Here is a 15,667-nt window from a genome sequence, read left to right on the forward strand (position 1 = left end):
GCTAAATATGAACTGGACCTATACACCTGTATTTCAGATAGATGTAATTTCGATGTAGCAGTTGCAGTAGTAGCACATAGAAAACGTCTGTGATGCAGGTCAGTTAAGTTAAAAAACACATTTCACAAGTTGAAAGCAGAAACATGCACAACGTGATTAAGTGTTAGCTTCAGTACGGAGGTTTGTGGATGGACTCTTTAGTGCAGGTTGCAGCTGCATGTTGCACTGGAATGTCTGCCCTGGTACCTCAAAGTGCTTCATGGTAAACATCAATCATTAGTGCCTTTTATGGGGAATCACTGTGCAGGTTTGTGTTTTTCAACTCAGTCATTAAAGGTGTCTGGTTCATGCTCACTGCAAACAGGCCGGCTTTTTTCTCCTGACTTGTCTGTAGCCTGGAGAGTCCGGAAGTGGCCAAGCACGACTTCGTTTCACTGCAAACCGCTTTGGAGGGGAGTTATGTCATTTTTTTCAGGGTCCTTCCATATCCTTAAGATTGGATTTTGGATAGCGAGACAGGTTCCTGGCATGAAATCAAAGCACCTCTTGAGGGATCCAAAGTATCTGTTTTCATTTTAATGTACAAAGCTATCTCAGTGCAATGAGTGCTAGAAAAGTGGTTTAAACGGCTTTCCTTTCTCAGAAGTACCTGCACCTTTGTCTTCAACTCATTGTGGTGACGTAATTACTACTTTCAACCCCTTGATGACGTCTTCTGAACCTTACCTCATCAGATTGTTGGACATATACAACGTGATATTGTTAGTGGGCTGTTGACAGCTTCAGCTGTTTCCAGAACTCCACAAAATGTACTTGAGTGAGAAATGGATTTAAAGGCATTTGCTCTGTTTATGTCTCTTAAGTGGAGACCTGCACCACTAAGTGAATCCACATGGATCCACAATCTGGCGAGCACAAGCACTGACCTGATGCCCTCCTTTATTAACCAACTGGCCTCTCTGTGATTAAAAGAAAAGTTTGCTGTGGTGATAACAAAGACCAGAGGCTTTACTCCTTGCATTTTCTCCATGTAATGTAATGGCCCCCCTCCGTTCAAAACATTTTTCTTTTTGTGACATTACTTGGATGTTTGACTTTCGCTTTGCAGAATGATGTGCGTGAAGTGTTTGGACCAAGAGGCTCTTTCATATGTGGCAAAGGGGGTGTTACGTCCCTAAAAGGTCTAGGTGTGGGGGACGCAAACAATGTAAAATTATAAACCCGGGAGGTCTTAACAGACAAGTATTTTATGAAAAAGACTCAACAAAAAGCAAATGAAAACAATCTTCAAACGGAAGACGAGCTTCTTTGGTCTGCAACTGGTCTGCAACTGGTCTGCAACTGAATCCACCACCTCTGTGCTCACTCTGGCCTCCACTGCCACAACCACCCTAAACTCTGGCTTGGCACCGCCATTAATCCTTTGCTGATCAGCTGATCAGCTGCAGCTGCAGGAGTGACGTCACCATCACACCTGAGGAGAATCTCACACTCTCTCTCACACACACACACACACACCACACAGCAAAACAAAACACGGCACGTAACAGGGGGGATGTGGGTGTTTTTTGTGACATCACAACTATACTTGATGTGCCAAAGTGTAATTTACACATGTTTCAGTGAGGAAACTTTTGGAATAGTCTATTTGTATGTTAAAATATTCTACTTTGTCAATGAGGGAGGAGGAGGGGTTAATGTTAAACAGTTTTCATGATACAAGTGCACATTTCTGTGTAAAAACATGTTCTTTAAATCATGTGGGGCATCTATTGTTAAGGCTAAGAGTTCGTTAGCTAAATGCTAACTGAAGCATGCTAACACGCTCACAATGGCAATGCTATCATTCTGGTGTGTAGCAACAGTGTTTGCTGGATGGAAGCTCTGAGGGTCATTAAAGATAAAGTAATTCATCCAAATGACCTAAAATGTCTCCCTGATGGCGGCGCTAGTGAAGAAGCCACAAAAAAAATCAACATGATTCATCCTCTGGGGACCGCGACAATGTTAAATAATGTCTCTCTCTCTCTGCCAAAATGGTGGAATAACGGAAGGAGCGACATCGCAGTGCTGCTAGCTTGGGCAAAACACACATAAATCAACTCTTGAGTCAGCTGAAAAGCCTGTTTTATTATTACTTATGTTTAACAGTGTTAGTATAGTAGCAAGACATACACATTACACAGAATAGGTACGATTAGAGGGCATAGCACCAGCATCAATCATTCATGTCTTTACCACAGGCTACATACATACTGTGGGTACATATGATTCTTAAAAATATCTTTGGATAAAGCATGGCAAACTGACTGCACACTGTTTCTCTATTCACTACCAATGACCCTTCAATATAGCACACTGTTTACAATTCATTCAAGTATGAATATTAAAAAATACACTACATATCATAAGTTACAAATCTTAAGGGTTATTACAAAAAAGGATTACATCTCTACAACACGTATGGCACATAGTGCATCAAGTATTCTTTCAATTTCTGATACAGACCTCATAGAACAATTGCCCATCACAAAAACAAATGATGGCCAAAGGTTTTCTAGCTGCTCATTACTTGTATTTCTTTATCAGCTGGTCTTAAAATCAAAAAGGGGCGGCATTGTCTGAGGAGAGAAAAATGCGCGTCTATGTTCTAACTTTGGGTAAAGCTTACAAGCATGTTAGGTCGATAGCTGTGGTGGTCATTGTGAAAGTCATTTTTAATGAGTCGAGTACTACCGGAGGACGGACCTCCTCATGCCTTGGTTCTCCTGAACTTTCTGGCAACCTCGAGGCCAGTTTATTCAGCTACAATAATAAGAGGGCAGTTACATGCGTTACGGGCCCATCCCACGTTGGCCGAAATGTTAAAAGCCAGTGTTTTTCTTCACAAGATCAGAAGCAATTCCAGTAGTTCCAACAGCACCATTCAGAAGATTAGTGGTTCAACACGACATATAGTAGTAGGCTAATACTTTTTTCTTTTTTAGCAAAGCAGACAAGAAAAAAACAGACAATGGCTTCTTCGTTGGTAGTAGTCATTGTACCTTAAAACATTGAACATATCTACAGTCATTACAGAATAAATATGGTCAACATAAATATATCACAACGCATATCTCGGTAGAGTATGAGTGTTTGTAAGAGGTAGGGGTTGCAGGCACCTACAGTAGGCCCAATGGAGGACACTGTGTCACGCCGTAACAGATTAGAATTGGTTTTGTGTGGCTTCATTCGAAGAAGAAAAACAATCCAAAGAGAACAGAACCCTCTTTGTTTGACAAAGCAAAAGAAGACTTTTATGCTCACTACTACACCAGGAAACATTTCAGCTATTTACTCCTCACATCGCCAGTGTTTATTCTGTGTCCGTAATAGTAACCGTAGTGGCGTTGCGTAATACCCGACGACAGACTTTAGAAATACGTAACAATGAAAAGTAAAACCATTTTGCAGGCTTCTCGCGCCCTCCGAAAATTTGACCTCGGCAGGTCGTATCAGTAGTTAGTTGCTCGCTTACGCTTTCTCCGAGTCTGGCACCTCAAAGGAAAGATTTATCGTAAACACTGCGTGATATCTTCCCATCTAACTCCCAACCAGAAAAACAACATGTCAAACTGTTCCTTTTAAACGTCTGTAAGGTCAAGATGGTCTGCAGTGTAGCTCATTTAGAGGTTTTCGTATTAGCCTAAAATAATACATCCCTTGCATACTATTTCTACTCTATGAGTTTTAGCACTTCTTTTTAGCAGAGGATTACAATGATTAATACAAAAATACAGTATATTAATCTGTATACTTTCTTAGTGATTGCTGGATCATTCTTAAAACAAATATTTTATCGGTCATATTCTTTCATAGCATGAGCTCCACCAGGAAAACCATATGAAAACGTGTTTTTTAAAAGATACGCGTCCCTTCCTTCACGTACAACGTTTTCCTTGCCAGTGTCTCGAACTATCCCTTTGTGTAACGCTAAAGACAACACACAACAGTGTTAAGCTAAAACATCGCAGGTTCCAAAGCACGGACGTGTTTGATAGTGATTGCAACACAGTTGGCATGCAGATACAGCCGGCTCTTCTTCAGATCTAGCAGTTAGGATGGAAGGTCCTTGAATGCTTTAGCTGCCGTTGGGGAAGTGGGTAACGTTACAGCCGGACGGTTACTGCGAAATGCTCCTCCACCACACCTCCACATGGCGGGCGACGGGGGTCCGACCAATCGCTGTTTCTGCATATTTCTGCGACAGTTCTTCAGCGTTGCTTCGGGGTTTTTCTGTTCCCCGCGTGGCCCTCAGTGGACTCGGAGGAGTAGGCCGTTGTTAGTCTGGGGAATGCACTTCCCACAGAAACCCCCACAGCGGCCGTAGATTCTTTTTCCGTCCTACAGACAAATGCAAATGAGGGAGGAAAGAGTGGGCAAAGGCAAAAGGTCATTGGGAATCATCAAGACCGTAACGTGCACATTCAGATGGCATCTGAAAGGCAGCGACCTCACAACACGAAGCACGATTACAACAAAGTATGTGTTACGTAATCCCTTTACCAGGTCAACTCTTACCTCAGATCTGTGAACTTTGATGGAAACATAGTTGCCTTGTGATGTCCACTTGGTTTCCTCGGCCAATTTCAGACCAGTGCCAATCAGATTGATGCTGAACTGGCCCTGAAAACACACATCAGAGCCGAGTTCATTCAGCAACAGGGAAGCTTATTGATGTTTGCAGGAAAAAAAGGCCTGTGGCAAGAACTGCAGAATTTCACCAACCTGGGGACACTTGGCCGCACTATAACAATCTCCCGCCGTACCAAAGGGCACAGGTCGACCGAGAAGGGTCTGGGAGAACTGCAGGTCTGTGACTGGCGAACAGCAAAGAGACAAATCCGGAGTCACAATGTGCAACAGTAAGTAAACAGAGAGGACAGACAGCTGCGCTGAGGTAAACACGCACAAAGAGCACCAGCAGCTGCAGTTTACGCAAGTCGCTCTCATTGCATAGTTAACGTTAACTGTCACACCGCCAGATGTTTCTCTCTTTGTAAGAAATGAACACAAGTTCTTCTTAGGAGATGTTCGATATTTAAATGTTGCAATCAATCGGCCTAAAAACTCTAAAACCTTAAAATCCGCAAGAAGATCTATGTAAATTTGAACTGTTTTACGTTGAAAAGTTCAGATTATCATCAAATTCAACACGGAAAAATCCCAGAATGGCCTCCAAACATCTAAACATGGCTATCATCTGTAGCTATTACATGTGACCACCTGAATGTTTAGTGAAAAACAGAGAAAATAAATTATAAAAAAAATTGATTAAAGAGGTATGACACTTTTTTACGTGGAAACGGATCCTCAGAGAAGCAATCGTAATCAGCCCGTCCCCCAGTTACAGCAGATTTGTAACGATCTCCTTTAATTGAATATAATTTAATGTCAAACGTCTGCTTTTACCTTTGAAATCAGCGACTCAATCTGAACCTTGTGTCCCCGGCTCTCGTGTTCGTTACCATTTACCCGCCATAGTCACACATGAGAACCATGACCAGTGCCAGTTCCTGCCCCCCCCCACCCTCCTCCCGCTCCTTCACGTTGGCCTGTATGATAAAAAAGTTCACCAGAGGCTTCCCTTCACCTTGAACTCATTACCCCCCCCCCCAGCTCTCCTCAAGCTGTCTGAAATCCAAATGAGGACCATGCAGGCGGGGGTGGGAACATGTGCTGTCAAAAACCAGACCAGACGAAGAGGATGGGGAGATGACGGTTTAGGTTCTGATCCAACTTCCCCTCGCACACACACACACACGCACACACACACACACACACTGTTCATTAATCTGCATACTCTAATCAAAGGCATTCTGGGAGGGGGGCGGTGACTAATGAGCACAGAAGTACGGCCTGAATGTGAGGCTAAACTTCATGGCTCGTGCCTCCACTTCTTCTCGCGTGTGCTCGACCAAAGGAGAAACGTGCGAGGCAGCGTCCCCCCATATTGTCCGTCTCCGTCGACACGCACTCACTCCCCCCTCCCCACCCGACCGGGCCATGCGAAGGCCAAGCGCTGCAAGGTCATCGATTCGACTTCAGCAGAAAAAAACGGCGCTCTGCACGCGGTGGTATTGAAGCGCCAGAGGACAAGCCGCCCGAGGGTTAAAAAAACCGCACCGGTGTGATTGCGATTGCAGTAGACGCAGGTGAGGCAATCTCCCAGTGATTACTCACTCATTATCCTCAGGGAGCTTAGGTCCAGGCGGACCTTGTGGAAGACGGTGTATCCAGCTGCCGAGTAGTCGTTCCTGCAGTCGCAGTCCTGCCTTCGGCTGCCGTTAAACGGACATTCAAAGGGGTTCAGCAACCTTTGTTTCAACAACAAGATGCACCAGGATTTATTGAAGAGAAACACTCCCACAGACCCTATATACACATGTATATACATTCATCATTGCTGCATCACACACACCTGTTCCCATACACCTCTGAGTAGTTGTCCGTCTGACCGCTGCGTAAGGTCACGTACTCCTTGGGGAAATCAGTCTGCATCTCAGCACAGTAAATCTAAAACACATCGAGACAATGAACGAGAGGCTGTGGGGGAGCGGGAAAAAAAAGGTCCCCGCATGGGGTGTGAAGGACCGTTTCTGACAGATCGGGCACCACACCTGCAGTATCCGGGACTTCACTTTGAGATAGTACTCCCCGTCGATCTTCGCGCCGAGCCTCGTCTGGACATCTCGACATGAGGCGAACGACTGGCCTGTTCGAGGGAGTACGAAGGGAGGGAGAAGGAGCTCTCAGTATGGACTCGAGGGAAAAGCGGAAACCCTTACTTGTAACCGAAATCTATTGTCAAGGAATGCAAGGCCGCACGAGGTAACACAAACAAACACCCCTATATCAGATGCGATCGTCCCCTCGGCCTTATTAAAACGAGAGTCTCGTTGTCTGTATCGCCTCGTCTTGTTTTCCCAGAGTGCTGTGGGGCTCCCGCCCAGCTGATTAGTATTAATACTTGACCGCAGAGCTGGCTGTCACCCGAGCATATCATTTTAATTTCGCCGATGCCTGACTTGGCAGAAGCCAAGTCGGGAATGAACAGCCCAGTGTACTGAAAAAATCTGAAGTGTGTGTGTGTGTGTGTGTGGGGGCAAACGTACAACCTTTGGCCTGCTGCCGGGGTTTTTTTTTTCTCGCAGAGCTTGCAAGTTCGCAATGAAGGCTGCTCCAGCCACAACATGTAACCGCCCCCCCCCCCCCCCCTCCTCCCGATGCGTTTCGATAGACTCGCCGTTTCACAATAAGTTGTAAACCTGCTGACTGTCTGTTTATTGTTCCACTAAGCAATCCCTCCGAGAGGCTTCAAGTGGAGTTTTCTGCTCTGCGAGACGTGTTAAAGCAAGGCAAGGCGCCATTAGACACGCTGCTGGCTGCCGCTGCAGCGCACGGCCCATTTAGGGAGCGTCGGCCCGCAAAACGCCCCAGGTTTGCCCGGCAAGCGCAACGCGGATCAGATGGTAGACATTTTGGAGTTATGCACTCAGCAGCCAAAAGGAAAAGAGGCAGGGAGATGGGGGAGGGAGATGGGAGAATGACTTTCCCTCACATTCGGCGTCTTGACACGCAGCGTGAGGCGCAGGCCTTCCTGCAGGACGGCAATGTTTGGACGGTTGGCCTTTGGAGGTCACGCACTCCACGCCGCGCTGCATCACTCCGGCCCCACAGGTCTGCGAACACTAGCGTGCACGGGGGAAAAAGAAGAAAAAAAGCCTTCAATCCCACGGCCACAAAGACAACTTTCAAATGAGCCGCAGCCCGATGTCAATCCGGAGAACATCAGAATGCACGAGTCGTCCAAACGTTGTGTGGAAATGGTCGATTGGCTTCGGAGAATTGCTCGCTGCACTTTTTTTTTTTTGTTTTCACCTTGCTCCAAGGCCCGACTTTCCAGTGGGCTGAGTGCGGGCAGTCCCTGAGGAGGCAGGGCCTGGAGCCAGGAGGCCGGGGCTCGGGGCAGCGGCTGCTGGAGGAGGAAGGCGTGGCGGCGTACGGGCGCCGGGCCGGAGAGGAGGGCATCACGGAGCAGGAGGCCACGCGTTGTTGGTATCCCACCCCACAGCTGGCCGAGCACTGATGCCACACGCAGACACCAGGACAATGACGGACAACAAAGACGGGCATTGGTAAATGTCTGCACGAATTCAAATTCAAAAGCATTGCATGACACATGCATCAGTTTCATTGCCTTTAATGAGCAGTAAATACGGTCTCCGTGTAATGTGTAAATTCAGCATCTCCAAAATTTTGACTTTTTCATGAATCAAAGAACAATTACACTAGTTTCAGCTAATCTACTCCGTTTTTTTATTAATTATGAATACCTGTAAAGTAACGCACTGACTAGAAGGTTGCATTTGGCTCTGGGAAGTCATAGTGAGATTAACAGCACCAAGCTGCCCAGTCTTGATTACTTCTCTACCTGAGACCACTCCCCTGTCATCCACGCGTGGCGGCAGGGAGCTCCACTGCAGGGCTGCTGTGATGGCGGCTGGGACGCCGGCTCGCAGTAATCCGCCTGGACGGGCGTCGCCCCCGGGCCCATGCAGCCCACCTTCCTGCTCCTCGTGCCTTCTCCACATGTTGCATTGCACTACGAGGACAGCGTAGCACGGGGGGGGGGGTGAAGAAGAGTCGACAGAAGGGGGGCAGTGTTGTGCTTTCCCGCGCCGCCTTGGACTCCTCGGACCCCTGCGTGTGCCTCTTAAGCTCTCCAAATAGACACGTCCCGAATCGGGGGGGGGGGGTTTACACAAGACCAGGAAAGCGTTGCTTGTCAATGCCCACTTTAGCGCTGGTTGAAAATGTTTCCATAAAACGCAAAAAAGTTAAACGAGGGGGGGGTCCCTCGGGCACAGTAAGGGTTTATAGGACCATTTTTAAAGTAATGATATGGCCCAGAACGTTTATTTATGTAAAAAGGAGGGGCCAAAAACTGGGACAGAAATAAGGCTGAGAGTGCTCGAGGTAACACAGACAGGAATCTGAAGACTGCAAACATTCTGCGGCAGAAGGACACAGCTCCATGTCCCTACATGGTGTCCCTCTTTCATGCCTCACGGTCAAGGACAAAAGCGCCGGGACATTGAAGAAAGATGAGCAAAGAAAAAAAAAGCGCGCCGCTAGCGTGACAGAGAACAGCGATATTCAGCTTTGAGGTTCGATATAATTTGACGACTGATGGTTATCACACCAAGGCAGGAGGGGTGGGGGGGGTTTACCTGCAGGTCTTCCATTTAATGGTGCAGAGACAGGGAGACCACAGGCAATAAAAAGCTTAATGAGATGGTTAAACATCTGCCCCGTGGGGGGGGGAGGGCACTTAAAGGGGCAGAGAGAGAGAGAAAACAAAGTCTGTACTCACGTCTTCCCATTCACCCGCGAGCCAAGAGTAGCGCGTGCATTCGGCGGCTTGGCAAGGCCGCACGGCGGCGAGACGCAGGTGAGCGCCGCAGAGATCCTCCCTGACCTGCCCAGTGCCTTTTAGTCTGCAGTAAACACGTCGGTTCTGAACTCCCACTCCACAGGTAACGGAACACTAATCGAACACAAACACACACACACACACACACACACACACACACACACACATCTGTGTGAGAAAAACCCATCAGTGGTTGTGCTTCTCGTACTGAACAGTATGGAGTCGTGGATATGTACCAGGATTCATTCTGGCTCGGTACTCATGGGAAAGATGCAACTGAGGTGCATTATTATGCAAAAGCTCAGGACACTATTTTGCTGCTTCTTTGTTTGATGTATATATCTGGGGGTCACACAAAGGTCTATCTCAAACATCTCTTTGATGTGCTTTGAGAAGCACGCCTGCATACTAAGGACGCTCTTTGGGCGGCTCGAGCTGATCAGCCTGATTTCTCTAGGAGTCTCCTACAGACCTCAAAGAGCAGTGGCAGCCAGGCCTCAGCCATTACACAAAGCCAGAAGAAATCTGCGCATTATTCAGCAATTATCAGATCTCTCCAAAACTTCCAGATGTTTTTATCTTGTTCATTTCCAGCTGCAGGTGTGTGTTATCATTGCAGAGTGTGTGTGTGTGTGTGTGTGTGTGTGTGTGTTTGTGGTTGAAAAGGAAGACTCAAGGATTTGTGATGGGAATGAGAGCAAAAAGCACAAGAGGAAATCTGACCTTGCTAAACTAAAAATGCTTTCTTTTATCTTACAAAGCATGAAAATAGCAGTTTAATGTGAAACCTGATTCTTTATTCCTGCAAAAAGCCTACAGTCCTTCTATCAGGTGGGTGTACTTCATAAAACTAAAGACATTGTTTGGAAACTCATGATTTCATAGTGGTGCTTACAAGGTAGTAAGACACTTACTTTTCAAAACAATTCATTTGAATTTGATTGTATTTGACTTTCTTTATATATGTATCATATATTTGCGGATGAATTTGAACTAAATTCCATCCACCTCTATTGTAAAAGGTGGAGGCAGAAGTTTCAGGAATGGGAGTTCCAGCCTCTCTAACATGTTGCCCATTACACCCCCAGATAGAGGTGACCGTGTAACTGGAAGAACTAAAACAGTGGGCGCTGGGGTTTTAAAGTTGTCACATAAATGGATATTAAGATATAAAACATGTCTTTATGCCTTAGTTGAAGATTTCATGGTGGCTGGTGGTATGCGGAGGAAGATGATTGCTTCCAGACACCAATGAGAGAGAGAGAGAGAGAGAGAGAGGGAGGGAGAGAGGGGAGGAAAAACCACTCAAAGAGTGCTAGGAGTTATGTGGAAGATGAGCCCTTTGGGGATTCAGTATTTCCTAGGGAATGAGGAGGGATATGGCACATTTGTAATCAAGAGATGGACATTTTTTTTTTGATTTCTTGGAAAGAAAAACGTAGTTCAGTCAACGGGCAACAGAAAATCTGTGGTACAATATCAAAGATTACACATCTTAAGTAGCTATAAAGAATTCTTTTTCTGAGGGCTAACTAGTATATTCGATTTGTCCGAGATTATTAGTCAGATAGCGGCCACATGACTGCTCCCACCCGGACACCGTGGCATGTGCATTATTTCAATACATCACATGACTTGTGTGGGTTAGGGGTCCCTCATAGTTACAATAGCCTAATTGTATGTATTGTGAGATGAATTTGTCTCTGATTAGTTTCCTCCCTGAGGGATCTCCATGGGACTTTAAGCCCAAACTGGGTTTCTTTCTTTTCTTTTTTTTTTTGTCGAACGTGTGTTTCGCTTCAAGTTGACCGTGAGCTCACTCCCCCTGTGAGCGACTACCCCACCGCGCGGCCTTGACCTCGTCAGTGTTAAAATGCTACAGAAACCTGCTGTGCTTCACGGCGTGCGTCATTCTTAACATCATCCGCGTAAGAGGCCCGGCGAGGCTGCCTCAGCTGCCACTTTGGACCTCCATGTTTCCGTGCGTCGATAACATATTATTTTACATTTTGAGTATGGAATGTGACTTGCTACAAACTACTTTTTGCAAGTGCCATGCAACGCTTTTGCAACATGCCCGGCCAGTTGTCTGATGCAGATTAAACTCCAATTTCAACACTTTATCTGTGTATGTCAAACCAACTCTTCACATTAAGTGCAACGGTTTTGCAGCGCTAGCCGGCTGTGTTTAGGTCCCACTTGCAAAGACCCATTACTCTTGACCAAGAATAAACGGAGCGGTGATCGCTGTGTGCGCACGATGTCCTGCATGCGCAGCCCTCGGACCCCCCTTCTGCTGCGCTGGTGCCTGTGCGTCAGCTGCTCAGTTACTGTTGCTTTGGTCGGCGGAGGCGGGGCTCCGGGCCGAACATACCTGCGTCCACCTGTTGGCCCTCCAGCTCGGGCATCGCCGAGCCCGACAGGACTTCTGCGTCCGCGGCCGGGGAAGATGACCGCAGTGCCCCTCCTCCGCTTTGGTTTGGTTCGGATACACGCAGGCGATCTCCCGCTGCTTGGTCCCTCGACCGCAACTCACTGAACACTGGAGAGGGAGGGAAGGACAGAGGGGGGGGTGTTGAGTGGAAAGAAGACGGCATAAGTTAGCAAAGTCCGGTCCCAGAACATGGCTCTGGTTCTCGGGAATAGTGGCAAAAAGGTATTAAAAGGATCAGTTTGACACAAGTCGTGGTGTGTGGTTTACAACGAAAAGGTTTCTCTCAGTCCATAAAGACCACTTAGACCCGGACACAAGAGCCCCCAGTGCACCCGGCAGCTTCATGATTGCATTTCATGTCCAAGTGCACACACGTGTCAATCACTCACACGGGCGGAATGCAGCCCGACTATTTCACCTGTAGACAGAGAGAGGAGTTACCCTCAGAGCTGCTGTGAAGCGGAGGCCGAGGCCATCATCTGGTGCGCATAACCCAGAGATGCTTCAGGGAAAGCTAGAGAGACGTCGAATGAAAACCAGACCCGCCGACAGCTCGGAGATTGGTAGACGGAAACATCCTGGAGTATTCGGTCCTCGCGAGGCCAGACGGCAATTAGGATGCCCCGCTGTTTCTGCTCGACGAGTGAGCGGCCCCCATTCAAGTGGGGTGCTGGGATCGCATACACAAGACAAGGAGGGTTGCATTTTGTCTTTTGCATATTTTCCAGTCCAGATAATAAACATAATATTGCATTGTCCTCTAATTATGATCTCACAATGTTTCATAACGCCAAACACACAAACACACACACAGTCATTCTGACCATTCTACAGACGATGGACCATGGAAACGTCTTTAGGATTTTGTCCTTGCGTTCCTCCGTTTTTAATAAGTATCCCTTTGAATCCCCCGAACAAAGCAACCAGCCTTTTTTTCTTGCTTTAAGTGTAGTGTTGCTGCACACACACACACACGCATCGTGCACATTGCAATTACAGGGGCATTTTAAACACAGGGTCCGCTCAGCTGACGGGGAACATCAAAGCCGAGGTTGGAGCGGAGTCACTGGCCCTGAGCGTTGCGGATTCACAAACACCGCTGCACACTCACTGAAAAATGATAACAGGACTCCCCCCCCCCCACCACCACCTCAGACCGACAAACATGCCGCAGGGTGGCGATTCACAGGGCTGGCCCCTCCTTTGCTGCTGTAAATGCAGGAGGGGGGAGAAGAAAAAAAGGGAGGAAGAAAGGAAATCGCAGCCATACGGGCTTGTGCTCCCCCAGCTGAACTCTGTCCGCAATTCTGACGGTGGGAGAAAAGCGGCGATGTGGCGACGGCGCTCCTCCCTCCGGCCCTGCAAACCTCATCTGTCAGCCATTAGTCAATCAGCGCCGGCAACGCGCTGCCACGGAGAGAGCTGCCACGGAGAGAGCTGCCACGGAGAGAGCTGCCACGGAGAGAGCTGCCACGGAGAGAGGACAAGCTTCACCTCCGGCAGGAAAGCAGAGGCCGAAGGACCGGAGGGACCCCTGCGGCTCGGAACCCACAGCTGGGCCGCTGTGACTCGCCCACCCAGGTAAGACCGATCCACTCAATCAGCTCCGCTCCGAGTGGGACCCGGTTTACCATCCGGCTGCTTTGTTGTCTTAACAAACAAAGTAGTGTGCGCCTGTGTTTGGGAGAGTTTTCAAAACGGATTGTTTGAACAGTCATATTGAGGTGAAATGTTGTGCTGAAGGCATGAGAGTGTTCTCATTGGTGGCGATTCTCACTTTAACATGAGGGAGGGGAACAACTGTTTTTTGCGAAAAGGCAATGGGTCCCACGGGAAATGAAAGTCTCTCCCTCTGCGATCTGACCGCCCACGTTGTCCCAGTCGTTTGGTTTCACGTGATCGGGCAAGTTGGATCTCTTATAATCCCGTGAGGTTCATCCCGAAGGAGTGGGGATTACTCTAAAACGGGAGGACTCATCCACTTTTGTGGAACAACTTTCTTCCCAGCAGAGCAGTTAAAGTTCTCAGTGATATTTTAAGCTAATGAACAGGCAGCTCTAAATGATTGCATACTTAGTTGCTGAAAGAGGATCACATGATTGCGGGGTAAAGCCCAGCCTGCTAATTCATGCATGGGGAGTTTTTATCACGTTGACTAAATGAACAAAATGTGATTACACACACACACACACACACACACATATATCTCTTCCAGATTACTTTCTAACTGAGTGACATGAGATACTTTTCTTTTGAGCAGAAATGGCGTCAACCTCGAGGCGACCCCACCCAATGCGTATCTTTGAGCAGGTAAGCCAGTAGGACACATGGAAACTGTTACGCACCCAAGAGGAACCCGACCAGGGTTTACGTATCTGTCACTCAGACAACGTGGCTTTCAAAGCAGCTCAGACTGCGCAATACCTCCCACAGAGAAGGTGAATTCCCCTGAAGCCAACGTAGATCAACGCTGTCTTGTGTGTAAATGTGCATTTTTTTGATGAATGATCAAAAAACCTTGGAACGGGGAGGACAAAGATTAGGTTTTTGACACAATCTGCTAATAGGACTCCATACCAGTTCTCAACATCAGTTGCATTATGCATCATCAAGTATGACATTCGGACCAAGAGTTTGGTTTGTTTGTCTGTTTGTTTCATTCCCCACATTGTGTGGTTCAGAGTGATATCATGTCTCAAAAGCGGGAGAGCCAATCACATCGCAGCACGCTCGCAATGCAACAGGATGGTAATACCAAGCATATGGCAACCGTAGTTACATGCACTCTTCAAAGGAGGTCTGTGTTGATCCGGAGCAAGAACAAACTTGCAGGAGGAGACTGAAGGGAGCGTAGAATTATACCCCGAGCTACACGTCGACAGCGTGCTCCACGCTGCGCTTTTTCAACAATAATTGTTACTTAATCACAAGTCCACGTAATTGTTATAGCTTAATCAGTATATGTCCTCACGGTGCACAGATTAAACCTCAAATCCGAGGAAAAAGGCAGAGAAAGGAAAGAGACGTAGGCTCACAGAAACTCCAGGCTGCTTTTCTGTCTGTGCTCTTGTTTTGCAGGGAGCTTTTTTTTTTTTTTTTTCAAAGAGTCAAAACAACACATGTTGTCAACATGGGAACAGCCGGTAAGAGCGGCGTCATGGGGCACAGGAATGCCGAGGGGGCCATAGATCTTTTTATCCATCCGGGCCGCGGCCATCCCGGCTCGTGTGGAACCACGCGCGGGAGCGGTGTGAAATTCTCGAACCCAACACATCTCACGCTTTGGCTTTACGTATTGTTCGGCGTGACCGACCCCTCGCGGCGTGCGACCAACCGTAGAGAATCATCCGACGGTAACAAGAAAGCGAAAGGGAGGCGTTCCACAGGCACCAACGTGCAAATTCATCTCAGTTGACGTCAGCCGCCGGTGTGGAAATAATTCCCAGACTCGATCGATGCGGTTCCTTGTATTTTGCCACGTCTCAAGAGTTAAATAAACGATTGGTTGAGTAAGCACGTACAGTTTCTCCAACACGGTTTCCTTTTTAAGTCAACACCACTCAAGAAAGACACGCCGAGAGAAACCCACGAGTCAAAAGCAAACGACAAAACAGAGACTCCCCGCCAGTTCAAACATTCCACAGAGTACTTTTTCCATCACTATATATGAGCAGAGCAGTATAGCTCATATGTGTACTCCACTGGAATGATGAACAGACAGCAATAATGCTAATTCTTGATGACAGAACTTAAAATAT

At 47.4% G+C, this 15,667-nt stretch overlaps 1 protein-coding gene and 1 long non-coding RNA gene across 2 annotated transcripts in view; one reads left to right on the top strand and one right to left on the bottom strand.

Moving 5' to 3' along the window:
• Positions 1 to 2,110: 2,110 nt before the first annotated feature.
• Positions 2,111 to 15,667, bottom strand: part of LOC119195747 (A disintegrin and metalloproteinase with thrombospondin motifs 20-like) — a 34,473-nt gene continuing 20,916 nt past the window's right edge. The window contains exons 19-29 of the mRNA XM_062562996.1: positions 11,850 to 12,017; positions 9,416 to 9,589; positions 8,474 to 8,644; positions 7,921 to 8,124; positions 7,601 to 7,730; positions 6,660 to 6,754; positions 6,461 to 6,555; positions 6,223 to 6,356; positions 4,768 to 4,859; positions 4,561 to 4,665; positions 2,111 to 4,383 (exon numbers count right to left, since the gene is read on the bottom strand). Of these exons, the coding sequence (XP_062418980.1) occupies positions 4,294 to 4,383; positions 4,561 to 4,665; positions 4,768 to 4,859; positions 6,223 to 6,356; positions 6,461 to 6,555; positions 6,660 to 6,754; positions 7,601 to 7,730; positions 7,921 to 8,124; positions 8,474 to 8,644; positions 9,416 to 9,589; positions 11,850 to 12,017 (1,458 nt within the window). The 3' untranslated portion in view covers positions 2,111 to 4,293. The remainder of the gene's footprint in view (positions 4,384 to 4,560; positions 4,666 to 4,767; positions 4,860 to 6,222; positions 6,357 to 6,460; positions 6,556 to 6,659; positions 6,755 to 7,600; positions 7,731 to 7,920; positions 8,125 to 8,473; positions 8,645 to 9,415; positions 9,590 to 11,849; positions 12,018 to 15,667) is intronic.
• On the top strand, positions 13,073 to 15,664 carry LOC134131224 (uncharacterized). The gene is made up of 2 exons (XR_009956624.1): positions 13,073 to 13,490; positions 14,170 to 15,664. It is a non-coding gene; the product is annotated as an uncharacterized LOC134131224 (long non-coding RNA).

This window comes from Pungitius pungitius, chromosome 6 (genome assembly GCF_949316345.1).
Source record: "Pungitius pungitius chromosome 6, fPunPun2.1, whole genome shotgun sequence".
NCBI lineage: Eukaryota > Metazoa > Chordata > Actinopteri > Perciformes > Gasterosteidae > Pungitius > Pungitius pungitius.